The sequence below is a fragment of the Doryrhamphus excisus genome, chromosome 15 (assembly GCF_030265055.1).
Source record: "Doryrhamphus excisus isolate RoL2022-K1 chromosome 15, RoL_Dexc_1.0, whole genome shotgun sequence".
Lineage (NCBI taxonomy): Eukaryota > Metazoa > Chordata > Actinopteri > Syngnathiformes > Syngnathidae > Doryrhamphus > Doryrhamphus excisus.
In genome coordinates, this window is record NC_080480.1 from 3,429,460 (window position 1) to 3,451,405 (window position 21,946).

Genomic DNA, 21,946 nt, shown 5'->3' on the forward strand with positions numbered 1-21,946 from the left:
GCAGTGAAATTGCCAATGAAATGTCGTTGCCTGGCTCCCGTATAATAATAAATAATAATAATCAGAACCACTCCAACGTTGATAACTGAATCAGAATGGCCTCTAGAGAGCAGCAAAAATACACTTTCCCTTATAAAAACAATGTAATGACACTAAAACCATAGAAATGTATAGAAAACATAATGTATTTATTGTTTTAGCATTATATACATAGCATGTCAACGTCTAGTGAATTGTGGTTCAATTACATATTTTGTACCGTCCAGAGTGAGCAGAGTAAAAGTAAAAAGTATGTCTACAGGAGGTCCTGCTCCACCCAGACAGTCTTCTTCTGCTCCTCAAATATCCTCTCCTTGACAACCCTGACAAGGTCGTCCGTCCCGGCCCAGGAATCAGGCTCCAGGTTGGCGTAGAGGCAGGGAATGCCCTCAAGCTCCTTCTCTTTTGCCCTGCACGACCTCACAAACTCATCCTCTGAGTCCACCCGCAGTGGTAACTTCCTGTGCAGGATAGGAAACAGGAAGGAAACAGCTATGTTGTGGTGAGTGTTGTGAGGTCTGAAGCACATGCAGACATAGTAGTCTAAGACCCTTGTGTCATGCCAGGGACAGAAAATAGATGTGATTCATGCATCCATATCCATGTGTTGGATAATAATATAATAACTATAAAATATGATAATGGTAATGGTTTTATTTCATTTGAACATGCATCAGATTACAATTGAGTGCATCCCATAATCAGTTCACAGTTCCACATGTCCAAAAGGAGTAGGAAGAAGCAAAGCTTATTAAATCCTACCCCTCCATCTGGTACTTTTACAATCAGTAACTGTTACATTTGTTCACTTCCTGCTTTCCTAATAAAATAATCTAATAATTTAATTAATTTTTTTAATGTTCATTTTGATCCTAATATAATTTAAGTTTGTTTTAATTTTATATTTATCCTAATATAATTTAAGTTTTAATTTTTAATTTTAATTAGGATCAAAATTAACATTTAAATTTTAAATTAAAAATTTTATTAAAATGTGAATTAATTTGAGATTTAGATTAAAATTAAAATTAAAATTAAAATTAAAATTAAAATTAAAATTAAAATTAAAATTAAAATTAAAATTAAAATTAAAATTAAAATTAAAATTAAAATTAAAATTAAAATTAAAATTAAAATTAAAATTAAAATTAAAATTTTGATCTTAGTATAATTTAAGTTTGTTTTAATTCTATATTTATCCTAATATAATTTAAGTTTTAAATTTAATTTTAAATTTAAATTTAAACAAACTTAAATTATATTAGGATCAAAAATAACATTTAAATTTTAAATTTAAATAAAAAAATTTACTAAAATGTGAATTAATTTGAAATTTAGATTTATATTTACATTCTAATGAATTCTACATTCTTACTCAATCCATTCCATAGTTTGATTCCACATACTGAAATGCTATATGTATAAAAATAAAAAAAAATGAGATAAAATTTGAGAAACTATAAGAATTAAGTGATATTTTTGGAGCCACCATCACTAGCAAGAAAAATTCATACCGTAGCTTTTTAACATTTCTTTCACAGATCTTCACGTTGATGATGATTGGATAAATTTCCCTCCTCAAAAGGTTTTTGACACAGCTAAGCTCCGCCTCCAGCAGACAGTGTTTGCCCTGACAACAAGAAAGGGAAAAAAAACAAAAACAGATGCTTCAAAACAAACAGTGAAAATGACTGGCTAGAGTGACCTCTTTTGTAAATACACAACCTTTGCAGAGATGGTGTCTATGTTGTCTCTGGTAATGCACTCAAAAGACGCACGCTTTTCTTTGAAGTAAGCGAAGGGATCCACGACGCTCTGTTTCTGATGAAACTCTTCTTTGGTTAAAATGTCTAAAACGAAGAAGAAGATTCCTAAATCCATTCTATAGCATTTCTCAAGCTTCAAGCATATCCAAATTACTGACTGACCTGCTTGGCAGATGCTGAAGTCCATGGCCCCGCCCATGTTGACTAATTTCTGTGAAAGCGTTTTGGCTAAAGCGGTCGGGGTGAAGAGGACCGGTCTTCTCTTTTGAGTCCATTGGGGGGTGACGTGACTGTAAGGGGTCAGGTTCAAACTCCTGCTCATGTCCCCGTCTGCATCCGTAGTGTCTAATTCCAGGTAAGATAGCAGGAAGTTAGACTGATACGCATCATTGTGTAAATGTAGCCCTGACGTCACTTCCTGTCCGCTACCTACTCAGGTACCGAACCACAGAAACACATTTACAGCAACACACACAAGCATGAGTCTTATTTATGGTTTATTTTCTATTATTATGTCTACTATATTAGCACGCAGGCCACACAGCTAGGAGACCCGAGTTCGATTCCACCCTCGGTCATCTCTGTGTGGAGTTTGCATGTTCTTCTCGTGCATGCGGGGGTTTTCTCCGGTTTCCTCCCACATTCCAAAAACATGCTAGGTTAATTAGCAAATTGTCCATAGGTATGAATGTGAGTGTGAATGGTTGTTTGTCTATATGTGCCCTGTGATTGGCTGGCCACCAGTCCAGGGTGTACCCCGCCTCTCGCCCGAAGACAGCGACCCTCGTGAGGATAAGCGGTAGAAAATGAATAAATGAAGATAACTATAGGGGTGTTATGTCATGTCTAGAGGTCTTTAATAATGTTAATACCGTATTCATCAGGTTGTAAACAGGTTTTCTACACTCTAACTATTGTTGTTTGTCTGTACCATAGGTTGTTTGTCTATATGTGCCATGTGATTGGCTGGCCACCAGTCCAGGGTGTACCCCGCCTTTTGCCTGAAGACAGCTGGGATAGGCTCCAGCACCCCCTGCGACCCTCATGAGGATAAGCGGTAGAAAATGAATGAATGAATGTCTACTATATTGGGTGATAGGAGTGTAAGGAAATGACTATAGGGGTGTTATATCATGTCTAGAGGTCTTTAATAATGTTAAAACTGTATTTATAAGGTTGTAAACAGGTTTTCTATGCTCTAACTATGAAAATATTTAATATATAATAAAGGAATTCTACTTCTGGAACCAATTAACTGCCATAAATGAGGGGTCAGTGTATATTGTGTTTCCAAAACGGGCAAAACTTTACTCTCTAACTGTATTTGTTTTGTTTTGCAGTAGCCCATTTATGCAGAATTGTACCCTCTGTTGGTTCCTGCCCAGTTGTAAAGCCTATTATCACCTTATTGGTACACATGTTCCCAAAATTTCATACGAATGACACATTATTTAATGATCCAAAATTCAACGATGTGTTAGATAAAGCCGATTGCAACACTGCGCATCGGTAGCTTTCAGATTGAAGATAAACCTGTGTCAAGAATTCCAATCTGTGTAGGTGGAGGCGTGTTGCCTCAGGTCTCAGGAGTACACCCCCCCCCCCTCCCCAATGAATGTGAACACAAATGCTTGATGTGGTGCCAAAAGCTTCCACAAGCGTCATCATACGTGTGGGAGTTAACTGAGTGGGCATCGTATATTTCTGACAATTATTGTCACTTTGGTTAGCTTGTCATGCGGCTATATTTACAACCTCCTGATTGTTATCTTTTCCTGTTAAATACTTCACATGCTAACAACCACAGCCAAACAACTTGCACGGAACTTTTCCATTTGTTTCGTGCATTAACTGCTGGGGGGTTTTGCTCCGCTTGCATCATTTTGCACTGACCTTCAGGTTTGAGAGTGTCTAAGCCTTGTCTGGGGAGTGTTGTGCCGTCCGGAGTTACGATCCTCACACGTTCGTTGCTGTTCAGCCGCTTGTATTTATTATCTGTCCTGCTGACAAACTGGAAAAAAAATGGCAATTTTTAATATTGTTATTTAAAGACTAGCGGTGTTCAAAGTGTGGCCCGCAGACCGCATTTTATTGAAGGTTGTTGCATGGCGTATCCATACCTGCAGGATCTGTGAGAGGAAGATGCTGGCTCTCGACATGCGTGGGCTGGCTTTGGGGTCAGTAGGGGGTGTGGCTTCCTCAGGCTGCAAATTACTCTAGAAAGGCGCATACGGCGTATACAACTTTGTTGAGCGTATGCAATGATGTCATCATATTCAAATAAGAAGGATGATATTACAATTATCACATAATACAGCATTAATTGGCCCTATACCCTACAAAATGATACCAAAATGATACTGATTAAATTTAGTTTAACCATGTATAACCAGTATCAGCCCCCATAGCTGCCCACTCAGAGCGCATTGCTCTGGTATCAGGACCGTGAAACAACCAATCAGAGAACAGCGCATTAGCGTGTGCCACCAGTAAAGTGTCCAGTCTGCAACGATGCGCTACAAAACTCCTGGAAGTCATGTGACCGGAAATATCAGTAATATAAACATTCCTAAGATGTATGGTCGTATCACCTCGTACTTCGGTACGTGATAAAATAAAATAAAATTAAATAAAATTAAATAAAATTAAATAAAATTAAATAAAATTAAATAAAATTAAAAATATATCTATCTATATATCTATACATATCACTATATTGACAGTTACTATGGTACCCATTATGTCATTGTATGGTCATATCACCTCATACTTCGGTACATGACAAAAAAATAAAAATAAATAAATAAATAAAAGTAATAAATACAAATTTATAAAATTAAGTAAAAAAATATAAATTAAATAAAATTAAAATAAATTAAAATTATATTAAGAAAGCAGGAAGTGAACAAATGTAACAGTTACTGATTGTAAAAGTACCAGATGGAGGGGTAGGATTTAATAAGCTTTGCTTCTTCCTACTCCTTTTGGACATGTGGAACTGTGAACTGATTATGGGATGCATTCAATTGTAATCTGATGCATGTTTAAATGAAATTAAACCATTACCATTACCAAGATTGTTGATAAATTATTGAAATATTGTTGAAATTGTTGTGTTTACACTGTTTAAATATACATGTAATAAACTGACACCTTTGGTCTTGGGCTGATGCTGGGCCTGATACCAGATAAACCATGTGATAACCTATAAATACACCATATTCATGTATCTATATGTATATATGTATATATATATCCTTTACTTGACTACTTATACTCTACAACAAAAAAACAGCTAATAATTAATATTTTTACCCTCATGTTCCGCTGTATTTCGTTGTCTTCTTTCCCTCCTCGACACATCAGCTTCTGAATCTTGACTAGAAGTAGCTGCTGAGCACTGGATTCACACAGACACACAAAAAAACTGTATGAACGGTACTAGCATCACTTACACTGTCCAGCATGCTTTGCGGTACTAAAAGTATATGTTTAAATTAGGTGTTTACACTCATATTTGATATTATATTCCAATTTTTTAGTGGCATAAAGGTGGACATACCGGGAATTGCAAGGCAGAGTCCCGCTGTCTTGCAGGTCTGCGCCGGTGTAGGGGTCCACGCGGGTGCACAGCCACTCAGACCGCCCCTGGTGCCTTGTGTCCAGAACGTGCATCACCTCATCGCATTGCACGCTTAAAGAGCAGCTGTCCGACTGGCTGCAGATGTTGAGGTTCGCCCGTATGTAGAAGGAGTCGCCCGAAATCAGCGTTCCTTCTGCAAGGTCCCTCTGGAAACGACGATACGCTGGAGCGCATAAATCGTATTTAGAGTATTTATTGCATAAAGAGTCTTCCATGTTTAACTGTGTTATTAGGGCTCGAACACTATTGTAATCGTTTCTTATTATTATTATTATTCCAATGAAATGATTGCCTTTTTGAGGGCCTAAACATGCCCGAAAACTCACCAAATTTGGCAAGCCCATCAGGCCTGGCGAAAAATTTGATATTTTATGGGTTTCATAAATAATGTTCCAAAATTGACTCACTAGCGCCACCTTGAAATTTTTGAAAAATTAGCCCCCGCCACCAGTTTCACCGATCGTCACGGAACTTGGTGGAGACGTCTATCATGACAGGACGCACCAAAAAGTCTCAAGAATCCATATTGTAAAACAAACAGGAAGTCTGCAATTTTTGATGGCGGCGGCGATTTTCGGGCCAAAAGTAGAGGTCGTATCTCGACGAACTCCTCCTAGGGGGTTTGACCAAATGAGTCCGTTGTAGCATCAACGGACACTAGACGGATTGGCCGACGTTAAATTGCGAAGGATTTTGGGATGTTCCATACGATGTGGGCGTAGCACGCCGCCAAACTTTGAGCTTTGGAATCTGGCGTCGCCTTGCACGCGTAAGTGTAGACGTGAATAAGTTGGCTCCACGTGGTCAGATCTTTATCATACTTGGTACATGTGATCATGACCAAACCCCAAAGGTCTCCATAGGTCACTTCCTGATTTTTGTTGCAGCGCCACCTATTAGCGACAGGCTAAAAGTTTGTGATCTACATGAGGCCTTTTCTGGCAGGAGATTCATCAGATTGACATCCAGGTCACAAGGTCACTACCTGACAGACTGGTGAAGCCTGTTGATGGACCATGATGCAGGAAAAACGCACGTGGTGGGCGTGGCCTGGCGACGAATGCTCAGGCCTCGCCATTGACCATCAAAGGGTCATCATTCGCCCGCAGAAGGTCGCATGTGCTTAAAAACTTATACAGGGGGTCAGAATCCAGGCCTGAGCGCCCTGGTGGTGCTGACCTATAAAACCAATTCAAATTGACTCACTAGCGCCACCTATAAGTATAAAAAAAATTATCCTTCGCCTCCCGTTGCACGGATGGTCATGATTTTCGGAGGAGACATCACTCATGACAGGACGCACAAAAAAGTCTCAAGAACCCATGTTCAAAAACCAACAGGAAGTCGGCCATTTTGCTTTTGGGGTGCTCAAGCCCGCTCATCACTGCTTGCAGTTTTAATTATACAGTAAACCTCGGATATATCGGATTCAATTGTTCCCACTGGTTTTGTCCGATATAAGCGAAATCCGTTATATGCGTGTACCGGAAAATGTCAGTTTTACGCATATATCGGATTTATATCCGGTATATGCGTAAATTGGATTTTATCCGTTATAAAAAGGCACTTCCTTGACTATGTTTCCAATGTACCTGGACGCGCAGGCAACGCTGCAAACGCTGCAAATGACGTCGTATAGCGGCCTGTCACGATTCGGCGAATCGGAGCGCCACGATGCGGCCATCCGATATATGCGAGGGAAATTTAATGGAAATGCATTGGAACGGGACTGGAGATTTTGTCCGAAATAGGCGAAATCCGTTATAAAAAATCCGATATATGCAATGAATTTTTATTGGAAATGCATTACAGAAAAATTGGTTCTTTTTTATCTGTCCGTTGTGAGCGAATTTCCGATATATCCGAGTCCGATATATCCGAGGTTTACTGTATATACACTTACAGTCAAAGTTGGCACGGTAGTGAAGCCTGATTGGTCCAGAGCAGTGTTGCAGTATCCAATGGGCTTCTTCCTGGGTGCTGGTTTCCAATGAAATGCTCTGGTTTTCTCCTCGTATGCGCCCTTCGAGCTGATAATCCCGTTATTAAAAACATAATAATTTGATTAAAGGCATGCAATAATAAATTATCCGTCTTACCAACAAGAGGTGGTGACCTTCTCGTAACCCGGTCTTCTCAGCCACAGACCCCGGCTGGACGGATGAGATAAAAATTCCAATTTCATTGCCGCCGACGAGAGTGATGTCCTTCAGTAGGTTGTCGCCTAGCATGGTAAACTCCTGAACCGGCTTCAGAGTGACGTTGATACCAGACAGAGAGGACAGAGAAGGACGAAACGGCCTGCTCACGAAGGAAAAACATGAACATCGGAGACCCTGACTTGCAGTTACACGAGTGTGAGGATCACGTACCGCTCCAGAGAAAGTTTCCTGAAGATGTTGTTAACTTGCTCGACGTCGTAGGCGTCCATGCTTTCTGACTGATGGGACGAGGAAGACGAGTGGACGGAAGGTGGGCCGCACTGGACTTCATCTTATGAGGACGCATTTCGATTAAAAAAACACACAGATTTAAATGCAAACATCTTCACTGAGAGTGGGAAATTTTATATTTTACCAAAGTCCATTTCCATGGTGTCGCTGTCAAAGTCCGAGAGGCTGCAAAATAATATTTTTTTATTATTGACTATTATAATTATTCATTCATTCATTCATTTTCTACCACTTATCCTCACAAGGGTCACAGGGAGTGCTGGAGCCTATCCCAGTTGTCTACACCCTGGACTGGTGGCCAGCCAATCACAGGGCACATATAGACAAACAACCATTCACACTCATATATTCATACCTATGGACAATTTGGAGTGGGGAAAGACAAAATAAGAAGCCAAAAAGTTACCACTTCCACACAAAATAGGAGGAGAACTCATTCATTCATTCATTTTCTACAGCTTATCCTCACAAGGGGGGGTGCTGGAGCCTATCCCAGCTGTCTTTGGGCGAGAGGCGGGTACACCCTGGACTGGTGGCCAGCCAATCACAGGGCACATATAGACAAACAACCATTCACACTCACATTCATACCTATGGACAATTTGGAGTCGCCAATTAACCTAGCATGTTTTTGGAATGTGGGAGGAAACCGGAGTAAAACTGGAGAAAACCCACGCCTGCACAGGAAGAACATGCAAACTCCACACAGAGATGGCCGAGGGTGGAATTGAACTCAGGTCTCCAGCAAAAGAGTTGTGTAATGTCATAAATAATGAATTATAGGAGTGTATAAGTGACTATAGGGGTGCTACTTCTTGTCCAGAGAGCTCTAAAAACACATTTAGAAAGTTCATTCATTTATTTTCTAAGCTTATCCTCATGAGGGTCGGGGGTGCTGGAGCCTATCCCAGCTGTCTACACCCTGCACTGGTGGCCAGCCAATCGCAGGGCACATATAGACAAACAACCATTCACACTCACATTCATACCTACCACATACCACTCACATTCCACCAGTCCAGGGTGTACACCCTCGCACCGAAGACAGCTGGGATAGACTCCAGCACCCCCCGCGACCGTTGTGAAGATAAGCGGTAGAAAATGGATTAAATGAATGGAGTTTAAAAGTGACTATAGGGGTGTTATATTATGTCTAGAGGGCTCTAATAATGTTAAAAAAACACATTTAGAAGGTCTTTATATATTTTTTTATAGGTTTTATATATTCTAGCAATGAAAATACTCCAGTTTTGAATCCGGAGTCCTGCTTTGTGGAAATTAATTTATCTCGGCCGTGTCTGGAATTAATTAACTGCGATAAAATTACTGTAAAATGTTAAAAACAGTACAAAAAAATGTGTAAAAAACATTTTTTGTGTTAACATTTTTAGCTTTCTGGAAGAAAGTAATTTGATTTGAATTATTTAATATAATATATTCATTCATTCATTTTCTACCGCTTTTTCCTCACGAGGGTCCTCACGAGGGGTGCTGGAGCCTATCCCAGCTGTCTTCGGGCGAGAGGCGGGGTACACCCTGGACTGGTGGCCAGCCAATCACAGGGCACATATAGACAAACTAATATAATATATGAAATAATATATTTTGTATAAATATATTTAGTTATTGTCCATTTGTATTGTATTGTATTATTGTATTGTATTGTTAGTTATTAACCATGCTAACCAAGGTTCCACTGTAAATGTAAAAAAAGTGAACGTGCGTAGCAAGAAGACCGACCTGCGAGGCTGGAAGTCGTTCTCTTTCTCCCTTTCTCTTCTGTACAGAGATGCTTTCTCGGGGGGCTCAGGCTTTGTGGATAGGATGCTGTCGTTACGGTAACGCAGCTGTAAAATATACAAACATGACATGAAGAATAAAAGCGCATGGTATCGCTTGCTTGTGGGGTTGGGTTTTTTTCACCATCGCCGGCCTGTTGGGCTGCTCTGTCACGAAGGAGGATGAGGTGAGGGCGGGGGGCAAGCTGGGGCAACACATGGGCGACACGGGGGGCAGACTGGGTGAAGGAGGGAGGGAGTGGGTGTGGGCATGGACGTGTGGTATGATCACAAGAAGATCCCCGCCATTGGCTGTCAAAGCAGGAAGTGGTGGATAAATAGACGATGAATATTATAATGTTATGAATACATATTAATATATGTATATATATATAGAATAATTATACATATATAATAATTGCGGGTTACCTGCAGGATGAGAAGACTCCATGTTAACGGGATGCTCTTTGGGTAACCAAATAGGAGACTTGGTTCTGTTCTGTAATACATAAAACATATTTTTTGGTCATTTTAGAATATTAATGATGCGATGTAAAAACATGAGCGGTGAACGGTTGCTGAACTGCTTTCAAATTGGGTCGCCGTCGGAGGCGGGACTCCTCAGGTAAAAATTTCTCCTCTGGCGACTCATCGCTGGACCACTCCAACTGACCCTGAGCAGGTTTAAGTTCTTGACAGAAAACAGTTGGGGGTAAGTCCCTCGGAAGGCTCTGAGAGGGGAAAAAAATTTAATATTTTGCATAAGGATAATAAATATATATAATGATTTTATTGACAAACCTGATCCGAGGCGATGTCCTTGGAGAGGCGTCGTAAGCGAGACTCCAGCGTGACCAGCCTGGCTTCTTTCTGCGCATTCTCGTTGTGGAGCTCGTCGCTTTTCTCCTCCAGTTCTCGGATTTGTTTCCGATACCTGTCCTTGTCGATCAGACTCTGCGAGAACTGGTGCTGGGCCTCGTCTCTGGCCCGGAAGGCCTGCGTATGTACGATATCACGTTGCTGTATGTTGAGAGTATGAACTTGTTTTTTGTGGGTCACCTGGTCCCTCTCTTTTTCCACTTCCTTTAGTTGCATGGTGATGGTGTCCATGCGGTTGCGGTACATCTGACAGTCTTTCTGGAGGGTGGAGCACTTCAGCTCCAGATCCTCTTTTTCTTCCAGGTACTACACACACACACACACACACACATATACAGTGGCTCAATTGGCTAAAAGGAAGTACAGTTATGTGGTTTTCCGTGATATGTTCAAATTCAGAAACAATTTGGATTTACCAGTTATAAACTTTTTATATACTTTTTAATTGAAATGTATTACATTTAAATTTTTCATTTTTAAATCAATCCAGAATTTGATTGATTGAAATAAAATTTTATTTTATTTCTATTGATTTATTTATTATTATTTAATTCATTAAAAATATTAATCAGTTAATATATGTTTTATTTTATTTATTTTTTTTACTTTATTTTATTTAAATTGTTATTAGCCTCTACAGCAAAAACCCGATTACAGACAATCCAGAAACAATATGGATTTACCAGTTATTAAATTATACTTTTTAATTGAAATGTATTACATTAACCTTTTTAAATTTATAATAAAATAATAATTTTTTAATTAATCAAGAAATCCACAATTTAATTAGATTTCTATTGATTTATTTATGATTATTTAATTCATTAAAAATATTCATTAATGAATATATATTTTATTTATTTTATTTAATGTATTTTTTTATTTTTACTTTATTTATTTAAATGTTATCAGCCTCCACAGCAAAAAACAGATTACAGACAATCAAGAAACAATATGAATTTAGCAGTTATAAATTCATACCTTTTAATTTAAATGTATTACATTTAATTTTTTTCTTTTTTAAATCAATCCAAAAATTCTGATTTTAATTGTATTTATGTTGAATTATTTATTTATCAAAATATTTATAAATTAATTCATGTTTTATTTATTATATTGAATGTATTTTGTTTTTTTTACTTTATTTTATTTAAATGTTATCAGCCTCTACAGCAAAAACCAGATTACAGACCATCCAGGATTTACCAGTTATAAATTCATATTTTTTTTAATCCATATTTTTTTCAATATTTTTTTTTTTAATTTCATTTGATATTTTATTTATTTTTAATTTTTAAAAAATGGTTGATATTTTTGTACACTGCAAAAATGAATCTATCCATCCCTATCTCTCTCTCTATTTAACCTTGTATTTAAACTTCATTTTTCCAGCATCTAACCTGGAAGTAGATGGATCTGCAAAATAATGCAGACCTTATCTCCTTTGAGTGTGCGCTACCTTATCTCGTAGTTCCTCTGCTTGTCTGATTTCCTCATGAAGGTTATAGAGGCGGTTGACCAGGTCTTGTCTGTCTTCAAGCGCTTCCTGTCTGTCGTGTTCCAAAATGTCCAGGATGTCATTGTCCGATGCGGACACAGGTCCGGGCTGAGTGATGTTTGAAGATGTTACAGCAATGTTTACATCATTTAACGTTTCTTTATTCCACACCTGGATGATGGACTGGAGGTCTTGTACTTTGATCTTGAGCATCTCATTCTCCTTCTCCAGCTCGAAGATCTGCTCCCTTTTGGGTCGATTCTCGATATCGTTCTTCAGCTTGAGACTTTGCTTGCGCTCCATCTTGCACTCTTCCTCCATCTTGTTAAGCCGGTGCTTTAGCTGATCGATCTGTAGAAAGATACAGAGCGGACATAACATGTTTTCCATTGATGGCCTCCATTGATGAAGAAGATATTGGTGGCCACCAAGATGCTCTACCTCCAGCTGAAGGTCTCTACTCCTCATCACTGCCATGTTCTTCTCCTCGCTCAGCGCGGCGTACCTCATGGCCAGTTTATAGTTCTCATCCTTGACTCTCAGCACCTCATCGCTGTAGGTGTTTCTCTCCTCTTTCATCTTGTTGTACCCTGCACACCCACACATTGGTGAGCTCCATGGTAGAAGGTTCTACACCTTCTAACAAGACATGTGTGGTCATAGCATGTTTACGTTTGTTGTTATATATCATGATTGATTCCATTTAAGGTTCACTATGATGCAAAATATGGAGTCGACGATTAATTGAGGGAATTTAATTTAATTTAATTTAATTTAATTTAATTTAATTTAATTTAATTTAATTTAATTTAATTTAATTTAATTTAATTTAATTTAATTTAATTTAATTTAATTTATAATTAACCTAGCATGTTTTTGGAATGTGGGAGGAAGCCGGAGTACCCGGAGAAAACCGGGGAGAACATGCAAACTCCACACAGAGATGGCCGAGTATGGAATTGAACCCGGGTCTCCTAGCTGTGAGGCCTGCGTGCTAACCACTTGACCACTGTACAGCCTCCACTCAATGTTCATTCATTCATTCATTCATTCATTTTCTACCGCTTACTGGTTGGAATTGAACCCGGGTCTCCTGGCTGTGAGGCCTGATTGCTAACCACTTGACCAACGTACAGCCTCCACTCAATGTTCATTCATTCATTCATTCATTCATTTTCTACCGCTTATTGGTTGGAATTGAACCCGGGTTTCCTAGCTGCGTGCTAACCACTTGACCAGCGTACAGCCTCCACTCAATATTCATTCATTCATTTTCTACCGCTTATTGGTTGGAATTGAACCCGGGTCTCCTGGCTGTGAGGCCTGAATGCTAACCACTTGACCAACGTACAGCCTCCACTCAATGTTCATTCATTCATTCATTTTCTACTGCTTAGAGGTTGGAATTGAACCCGGGTCTCCTAGCTGTGAGGCCTGTGTGCTAACCACTTGACCAACGTACAGCCTCCACTCAATGTTCATTCATTCATTTTCTACCGCTTATTGGTTGGAATTGAACCCGGGTCTCCTAGCTGTGAGGCCTGTGTGCTAACCACTTGACCAACGTACAGCCTCCACTCAATATTCATTCATTCATTCATTTTCTACCGCTTAGTGGTTGGAATTGAACCCGGGTCTCCTAGCTGTGAGGCCTGCGTGCTAACCACTCGACCAACGTACAGCCTCCACTCAATGTTCATTCATTCATTCATTTTCTACCGCTTATCCTCACGAGGGGTGCTGGAGCCTATCCCAGCTGTCTTCAAGCGAGAGGCGGGGTACACCCTTGACTGACTGGTGGCCAGCCAATCACAGGGCACATATAGACAAACAACCATTCACACTCACATTCATACCTATGGACAATTTGGAGTCGCCGATTAAACTAGCATGTTTTTGGAATGTGGGAGGAAACCGGAGTGCCCGGAGAAAACCGGGGAGAACATGCAAACTCCACACAGAGATGGCCGAGAGTGGAATTGAACCCGGATCTGCTAGCTGTGAGGCCTGCGTGCTAACCACTGCTAATTACTGCAGAGTTTGACTTTTTTGTTGCTTTTCTTGTTAAATAATACTTTTAGGACGTGCCGTGGGCCAATGCATTTCCACCCACGGGCCGCACTTTGGACACCCCCACAGTCAGGCTTACTAAAAGCACTTTTAAACCGTCTAAATTCCATCATCATCATCATGGACAATGAATAGAGTTTGCTTTTACTTTGTTGCAAGGTCTGAAGTTCCTGGTTCACAAGTCGTAGCTTCTTCTGCTCATCCTCCAGGGTGCAGTTCTTCCTGCTGAGCTCCACTTGCTGCAGGGTCTTCTCCTTAGACTGCTGCTGAAGCTTCATCACCTCGTTCATTAGGAACTGAGTCAGTCCTTCGTGACCCTCCTCCACTGAAAAGAAGCACACCAGGAAAAACAAGGATGTGGGTATAAATCATATGGAATATGTCAGATTATATGTCATGATGTGCTATATATATCACTATATTGACACTTATTATGGTACACATTATGTCATTGGATGCTCATATCACCTTGTACTTTGGTACGTGACAAAAAATAAAAAATATTTTTTTTAAAAAATAAATAAATAAAAAATAATAAAATTAAGTTAGTTTTTTATTTAATTAAAATAAATTAAAATAAATTAAAATAAATTAAAATAAATTAAAATAAATTAAAATAAATTAAAATAAATTAAAATAAATTAAAATTATATTAGGAAAGCAGGAAGTGAACAAATGTAACAGTTACTGATTGTAAAAGTACCAGATGGAGGGGTAGGATTTAATAAGCTTTGCTTCTTCCTACTCCTTTTGGACATGTGGAACTGTGAACTGATTATGGGATGCATTCAATTGTAATCTGATGCATGTTCAAATGAAATAAAACCATTACCATTTTTCTGCGTCACATTTTTTAAATAGCTCTGACTAAGCCCAAAGTGAAAGTGAAAGTTTTATTTGGCCTCAGTGGTGGAACCTCAAGCACGGGAAGTGCGAGTCTGTCTCACCTACGATGGTGGAAAAGCGACGTGTGGGGTTCTTCCCTGTGACCTGTTTATAGAGTTCCGGGTAGTAGAATTCCAAGCTCTCCAGAAACACCACGTAGCCACGTTCCCCCTGTGAACGTAGGATGTCAAGAAGACGACCTAGTGGGAGATATAGAATATTTATATCAATAATAGAACCTGATAAAAAAAAATTTTTTAAAAAGCGAAGAAGATTATCTGACAACATACTTGTGCGATTAGCTTTGGAGACCAACAGCAGGGAGTTGAGTATCTCATCTTCATCCTGCTCGTCCAGCACTTTGCACTGGCGAAGGTACGGAGTGAGCTTGGCCGGAGCGATGATGCGACAAATTTCATAGCGTTTACACTCCACGTTCTCCCACAGCGCCTCCACGTCGTCAAGTATCCCGGGTGTGCCGTTTTCCATCTCATGCAGCCTGAAATCAGCGTCAGGCAAAAATGATCTGATATATTTGTAGGTTAAATAAAAGGCAAATAAAGTAAAGAAACTAAAGGAGGATCGTGAGGATAAGCGCTAGAAAATGAATGAATAAATGAACCTTCTAAATGTGTTGTTTTAAACATTATTAGAGATCTCTAGACATGAAGTAGCACCCCTATAGTCACTTATACACTCCTATAATTCATTATTTATGACATTACACAACTCTTTTGCTGGAGACCTGAGTTCAATTCCACCCTCGGCCATCTCTGTGTGGAGTTTGCTTGTTCTCCCCGTGCATGCGTGGGTTTTCTCCGGGTACTCCGGTTTCCTCCCACATTCCAAAAACATGCTAGGTTAATTAGCTACTCCAAATTGTCCATAGGTATGAATGTGAGTGTGAATGGTTGTTTGTCTATATGTGCCCTGTGATTGGCTGACCACCAGTGCAGGGTGTAGACAGCTGGGATAGGTTCCAGCACCCCGGCAACCCTTGTGAGGATAAGCGGTAGAAAATGAATGAATGAATGAGTTCTCCTCCTATTTTGTGTGGAAGTGGTAACTTTTTGGACTTTTTAGTTTCTTTACTTTATTTGCCTTTTATTTAACCTACAAATGTGTCAGATCATTTTGCCTGACCATGTATATATATTCATTCATTCATTCATTAATTTTCTACCGCTTACCCTCACGAGGGTCACGGGGGTGCTGGAGCCTATCCCAGCTGTCTTCGGTGCGAGAGGCGTGGTACAACCTGGACTGGTAGCCAGCCAATCACAGAGCACATATAGACAAACAACCATTCACACTCACATTCATACCTATGGACAATTTGGAGTCGCTAATTAACCTAGCATGTTTTTGGAATGTGGGAGGAAACCGGAGTACCCGGAAAAAACCCAAGCATGCACGGGGAGAACATGCAAACTCCACACAGAGATGGCCGAGGGTGGAATTGAACTCAGGTCTCCAGCAAAAGAGTTGTGTAATGTCATAAATAATGAATTATAGGAGTGTATAAGTGACTATAGGGGTGCTACTTCATGTCTAGAGAGCTCTAATAATGTTTAAAACAACACATTTAGAAGGTTCATTTGTTCATTCATTCATCCTAGATGTTAGGTCTACGCGCTAACCACTCGACCGCCGTGCAGCCCCATGTATATATATATATATATAATATATAATATATACACTATATGCACTTCTCACACAGATAAATACCCACCACAGCAGGTCCATCTCCTGCATTTGCATGTCATAGCTGTGCAGTTAAACAAATACTGGTCTATCTGATATATTCCTGTGCATGTAAACACTCTTGTTTGCATACAAGCGGCGCATTCATCACTTTGGAATACAGCTATGTTGAATTACGGGTATAAATAACCTGCTCGCATAAGCTTCTCTTATGAGCAGATCCTGGATTGTTATGGTGGAAGCCTACTATAGTCTAACATCCCAGTCATTGATAAATTGTATTGAAAATGCAGAGGAGACAGTAATATCACATATCAATGTGCTGCCAGGGTTCAATGCAGATCACCAAAACCACAAGAGCACAGTCCAACACACACACACATATATACACACTCCTCTATAAAAACCGCACGTATACTTCCTCTTCTCTCTTCTCTTATTTTAGAGCTTGTTGTTGAGAAAGCTCATCTTTGCTTCCCTTTGTCAAACCAGATGTGAGTGGCAGCTTCTTTCGCTTCTTTTTGACAACAGGAGTGTGTTTCGCTTTCATACTATCTTTTCTGTATTGCCAGCGAATTCCCACCCTCACGGCTATATAAAGCATTTTTAATGGCTTAGTGTCAACAAAATGGAGGACCAGATTGAGGAAAGGTTGAGAAAATTTGAATTTCCATTTTTTTCTGATAAATGGACCACATGGTGATGCCGGGGTAATGAATCCCCCCGAAAATTTGACTCCATAAATGGGAATGACTTGAATTTCCTATATAAGTCAACGCACCCAATGAAACACCCACTGTAACTTTACGCCGTTTTGGTGAATCACTACCAAATTTGGTACGCCCATTAAGAGAACCGCCAAGCATATGTTTGTAGAATTTGGGCTAAATTGCTTGAAAAACATGGACGCCACCCACTAAAACGTCTTAGCAAAAGCACAGGTGAGACTTTCCAAACTAATTACCCATAAATCCAATGGTTATGAAACGTTGGGGATATCAATATTACAAAGTATTCTGAGCATACACCAAAAGGGGGCGCCACAAATGCCATATTTGCACTTTTTGAATTATCTAATTGTCCGCACGGTGGCCTATTGGTTAGCATGTTGGCCACACAGTTATTTCATGTTATTTGTGTGAATGGTTGTTTGTCTATACGTGCCCTGCGATTGGCTGCCAGGCAGTCCAGGGTGGACCCCGCCTCTCGCCTGAAGACAGCTGGGATAGGCTCCTACATACACACCCGCGACACTACAGAGGACAAGCGGCATAGAAAATGAATTAATGATTTCGTGGTTGGCTTCAATGAGCTACAACCTTTAGCATTCACATTATCGTGTTCTCCAAATGTGCTGGAGTGGCCTTTTATTGTGGCCAGCCTTTGGGACAGCTGTGCAATAATCCTACTCTATAATCAGCATCTTGATATGCCATACTCAGACAAAAACAAGACAAAACAGCTCCGAGATGTAATGCTATACACTGGTATGTCATGTAAACAGTGCCTAAAATCCATAATCCAATAGCCTCTACTCATTTATTAAATTTTCCCATATTTATATCTATGTAAGAGACAGTAAAGATTATGAAGAGACAACAAAATATGCACTTTTAAATGGTTCACTCACAAAAAAAGCCAAACAAGCATGAACCTGCCCCACTAAGTGTTCATAACAACACTCCTGCATATTCAATCTAACCTTGCCTTTGAGCAATTGTGTTTTTGTAAACAGACGTGAAGTACTTGTTTTCTTTTTTGGCAACCATGAACAGGAAGGGGAAACTAACTGATAATAAATTGTCATCCAACACACACACACACACACACACGGAGGTATATATAATATCTTTTGCTGTCAGTAATATTATTTCAAGTCACTTCCTTTAAATGTTTCCATACATTCATAATTTCCTCACACTTATTTTTTTTTTCAGAGGCCCAGGTGGGCTGGAGCTTATGGGCGATAGGTGGGCTACACCCTGGACAGGACACCAGTCAATCACAGGACACATCTGCACAAAGGCCCATTCACAGCAGTCCGTGTGTTGCTTATATAAGTAGTATATATATAAGCAGGGCAATAGATTTAACTAAAATAAGCTAAAATAAATAATAATACATTACTATTTTATTTTATTTTATTTTATTTTATTTTATTTTATTTTATTTTATTTTATTTTATTTTATTTTATTTTATTTTATTTTATTTTATTTTATTTTATTTTATTTTATTTTATTTTATTTTATTTTATTTTATTTTATTTTATTTTATTTTATTAAAAAACAATCTAATTTGTAATTCTAATGACAAAGAAAAATTATTCAAAAATAATTATTAATACAATATTAATTAATTATATAAAATATTAAAATTATTAATTATTAAAAAATATTATATATTATATATAAAATTATATCAATATTATTTATTATTATATATTTTAACTAGTTTATTATTAATAATAAATATTATTAAAGAGATAAATTCTTCATAACTAATATAATTCATATATGCATACATATACATGGTAATATTCCTTCAGCATGCCAAAAGAATATGCCAATCAAATCTTATTTTATAAAAAAAACAATATAATTTGTAATTCTAATGACAACGAAAAATAATTCAAAATAAGTATTAATAAAATAATAATTAATTATATAAAATAAAAAAATATATACAAATATTATATATAAATATTATATATTATATAAAAAATTATATAAATATTATATAAAAATATATATAAATATTATATATAAATTTATATAAATATTATATATAAATTATATAAATATTATTAATTATAATTTTAGTTATTATATTATTATTAATAAATATTATTAAAGAGATTAATTCTTCATAACTAATATAATTCATATATACATACATATACATGCTAATATTCCTTCAGCATGCCAAAAAAATATGCCAAACTTCAAGGGTCAATCACATAAAACGTGAGTGGCAAATGACTTTAGGGGATCCACAGCAGCTTGAGAAAAATCATGAAAAATCATCTATTTCAAACCTACTAAGCTGGTTTCAATGATTTTAGTTCCTATAGTGAAAGTATAGTAAACTGAGTGGAAAATTCCCCAAAATATTCTCCAGAAAATCTGTTTTCTGAGGGGTTTCGCATCACCGTGCCACACTTTGAAAACCCCTGCAGAATGCATGGAGTGAAAGGTTTAAGCTTTGGATATTTTCTCTTAGTAAATAGACAGCCCGGACACACACTTGTGTGATTTACTGTGTAGATGACTGCAAAGCTAAACTGTGACGCAGTCAGCGGTTAAACATGAATAACGAGCGCATACAAAGGGTCACAACTCTTCCTTTAAATGCATTTTTTTTTTTTTTGCAGATGAGCGTTTACTATTGTCTCTGCTGAAACTGGGTCATAGAGCACTATATAGTATGCTGGCCTGGAATTTGACTGATGGCGCAGATGTAAATGGTTCAGGTGTGTGCAAACCATCATAAAGACTCCATTGTGCAGTTAAGAGTTACCCAAGCTTTAAGAAATCGGATATGCTGGTGCCGTGTGTGGAATCCAAAAGGAGGAGAAGAAAGTCGTGGCTGCATCTTTTATGAAAGGCCAAAGTGGGCAGGTCACTTTTCAACAAGCATTGACTATTTCTTTGTACAGCGAGCTAACATCGATAAAAACAAGTAAAAAATACACTTTTCATATCATATTAATGGCCGCTCGTTCAGGAGATCAGGAAGATTTGAATCTCCATTTGGTCATCTGTGTGTAGAGTTTGCATGTAATTGGCTGGCGAACCTCCCAAAGGTAGCTGGGATAGGCTCCAGCATACCTGTGTGACCCCATTGAGGATTAGCAACATAGAAAAAGCATGGATGGGATATCATAACCTTAATTAAGCAGTAATTAATAGTAATTGAACCCTATTTTACACTTCTGATTCTAACAGTCCACCTTGAATTATTTGCCTTATTATATCTGTGAAAGTGTCATACAATCTGCAATATGTATTTTTATATATATGTAATTTTTTTTTAGCTGTTAGGTCAATCTGTGTGACACATGTTTGTTGACTTGTGTTTTTTTTTTTTTTTGCAGAATGGGTTGAGGTAAAAGTGAAAAGCTACTTGACTCTGTCGACTTGCAAGCCATGTTGCCAGCCAATTGGCCGGCCGGATTCAAACACTGGGTCGTAGTATGCCTACCCCTGTTATAGAGGACCGCAGAGTGGAATTACAGTAATGAAAAATGGTTATATCGCTAGAATAATTTTTTTACACATGATTCCTGAAACAACAGGGCCGTCCTGATGTGTGGAAGATCTTTGTTTAATACGTTTACAGTAAAAGAAAAGACTGTATATATGACAAGAGCACCTGTCATTAATATACAATCTTTGACGAGTGTTTTTGCAGCAGACAGCTCCTGAATTCAATGATTTGTATGGGGAAAGATAATCAGGAGTACCGTTTATTTATCCAATTTCACTTAATTGGTCCCAAAATTATTTATTTTATTTTTTTTTGCCCTAAAATTTACTAAAACAAAACAAAATTTTTCTATGAAGTGTGCCTGGTGCAGTATTCTTTTTTTGACAATAGCACCTAATTTCTTAGGTGTGCCACCTAATTTCTTAGGTGCTATTGGCAAAAGAAAAATACAAAAATAATAACAAAAATAACAAACAACAAAAATATGTGCTGGTTGTCAAAAAACAAAACAAAAGATGGAAACTACAACGTGCTCATCTGCAGTGGCCTTGTTTGAAACATTTGGAAAATATATAAAATAATCATAATTAATATAATTACAAACATAAAATAGCTATCAACTGTATAAAAAAATCTTTAAAATGTATTCTGATTACAAAGGCAAATTAATTTATCAACTTTATTTAATAATGTTTTAATTGCCTTTATATTTTGTGTCTCTCTCCGTTGCAATAAACATATACAATAATTATGAACAATAAACAATAAGTGCCACCTGGTGTGTCTCCAAATACCCCCAAGGGGTAGTCGTACTCCTGTTTGAAATAGATGATCTTTGGCTAGCATTTTTTTTGCTACGGTGTTAAGGTCGTGTAAAAGACATTTGACTAGCATTAACATTATACACAAAATAATAATAATAATAATAATCTTTAAAATGAGCCCTTGTGTCGTTCATGTGGTGTAATATTTTCCACCAGGGATTGAAATTCTAAACTTGTTGAGCTGCATTACCGGTCTAATA

General features: G+C 38.0%; 1 protein-coding gene across 3 annotated transcripts in view; it reads right to left on the reverse strand.

Annotated features, from left to right (window-relative positions):
• Positions 1 to 21,946, reverse strand: part of card11 (caspase recruitment domain family, member 11) — a 24,053-nt gene continuing 2,107 nt past the window's right edge. Inside the window, exons 3-26 of one of the 3 annotated variants that reach the window (XM_058049234.1) lie at positions 15,302 to 15,510; positions 15,074 to 15,211; positions 14,275 to 14,451; positions 12,498 to 12,646; positions 12,228 to 12,407; positions 12,018 to 12,164; positions 10,739 to 10,864; positions 10,481 to 10,675; positions 10,264 to 10,410; positions 10,109 to 10,178; positions 9,825 to 9,991; positions 9,642 to 9,748; positions 8,026 to 8,066; positions 7,821 to 7,941; positions 7,548 to 7,749; positions 7,352 to 7,478; positions 5,368 to 5,611; positions 5,121 to 5,205; positions 3,926 to 4,021; positions 3,699 to 3,816; positions 1,968 to 2,150; positions 1,765 to 1,889; positions 1,554 to 1,669; positions 5 to 500 (exon numbers count right to left, since the gene is read on the reverse strand). In XM_058049234.1, the coding sequence (XP_057905217.1) occupies positions 296 to 500; positions 1,554 to 1,669; positions 1,765 to 1,889; positions 1,968 to 2,150; positions 3,699 to 3,816; positions 3,926 to 4,021; positions 5,121 to 5,205; positions 5,368 to 5,611; positions 7,352 to 7,478; positions 7,548 to 7,749; positions 7,821 to 7,941; positions 8,026 to 8,066; positions 9,642 to 9,748; positions 9,825 to 9,991; positions 10,109 to 10,178; positions 10,264 to 10,410; positions 10,481 to 10,675; positions 10,739 to 10,864; positions 12,018 to 12,164; positions 12,228 to 12,407; positions 12,498 to 12,646; positions 14,275 to 14,451; positions 15,074 to 15,211; positions 15,302 to 15,500 (3,465 nt within the window). In that variant the 5' untranslated portion in view covers positions 15,501 to 15,510 and the 3' untranslated portion in view covers positions 5 to 295. Of the gene's footprint in view, positions 501 to 1,553; positions 1,670 to 1,764; positions 1,890 to 1,967; positions 2,151 to 3,698; positions 3,817 to 3,925; positions 4,022 to 5,120; positions 5,206 to 5,367; positions 5,612 to 7,351; positions 7,479 to 7,547; positions 7,750 to 7,820; positions 7,942 to 8,025; positions 8,067 to 9,641; positions 9,749 to 9,824; positions 9,992 to 10,108; positions 10,179 to 10,263; positions 10,411 to 10,480; positions 10,865 to 12,017; positions 12,408 to 12,497; positions 12,647 to 14,274; positions 14,452 to 15,073; positions 15,212 to 15,301; positions 15,511 to 21,946 lie in introns of all 3 variants that reach the window. The other 2 variants (XM_058049233.1, XM_058049232.1) reach the window with 2 other exon arrangements.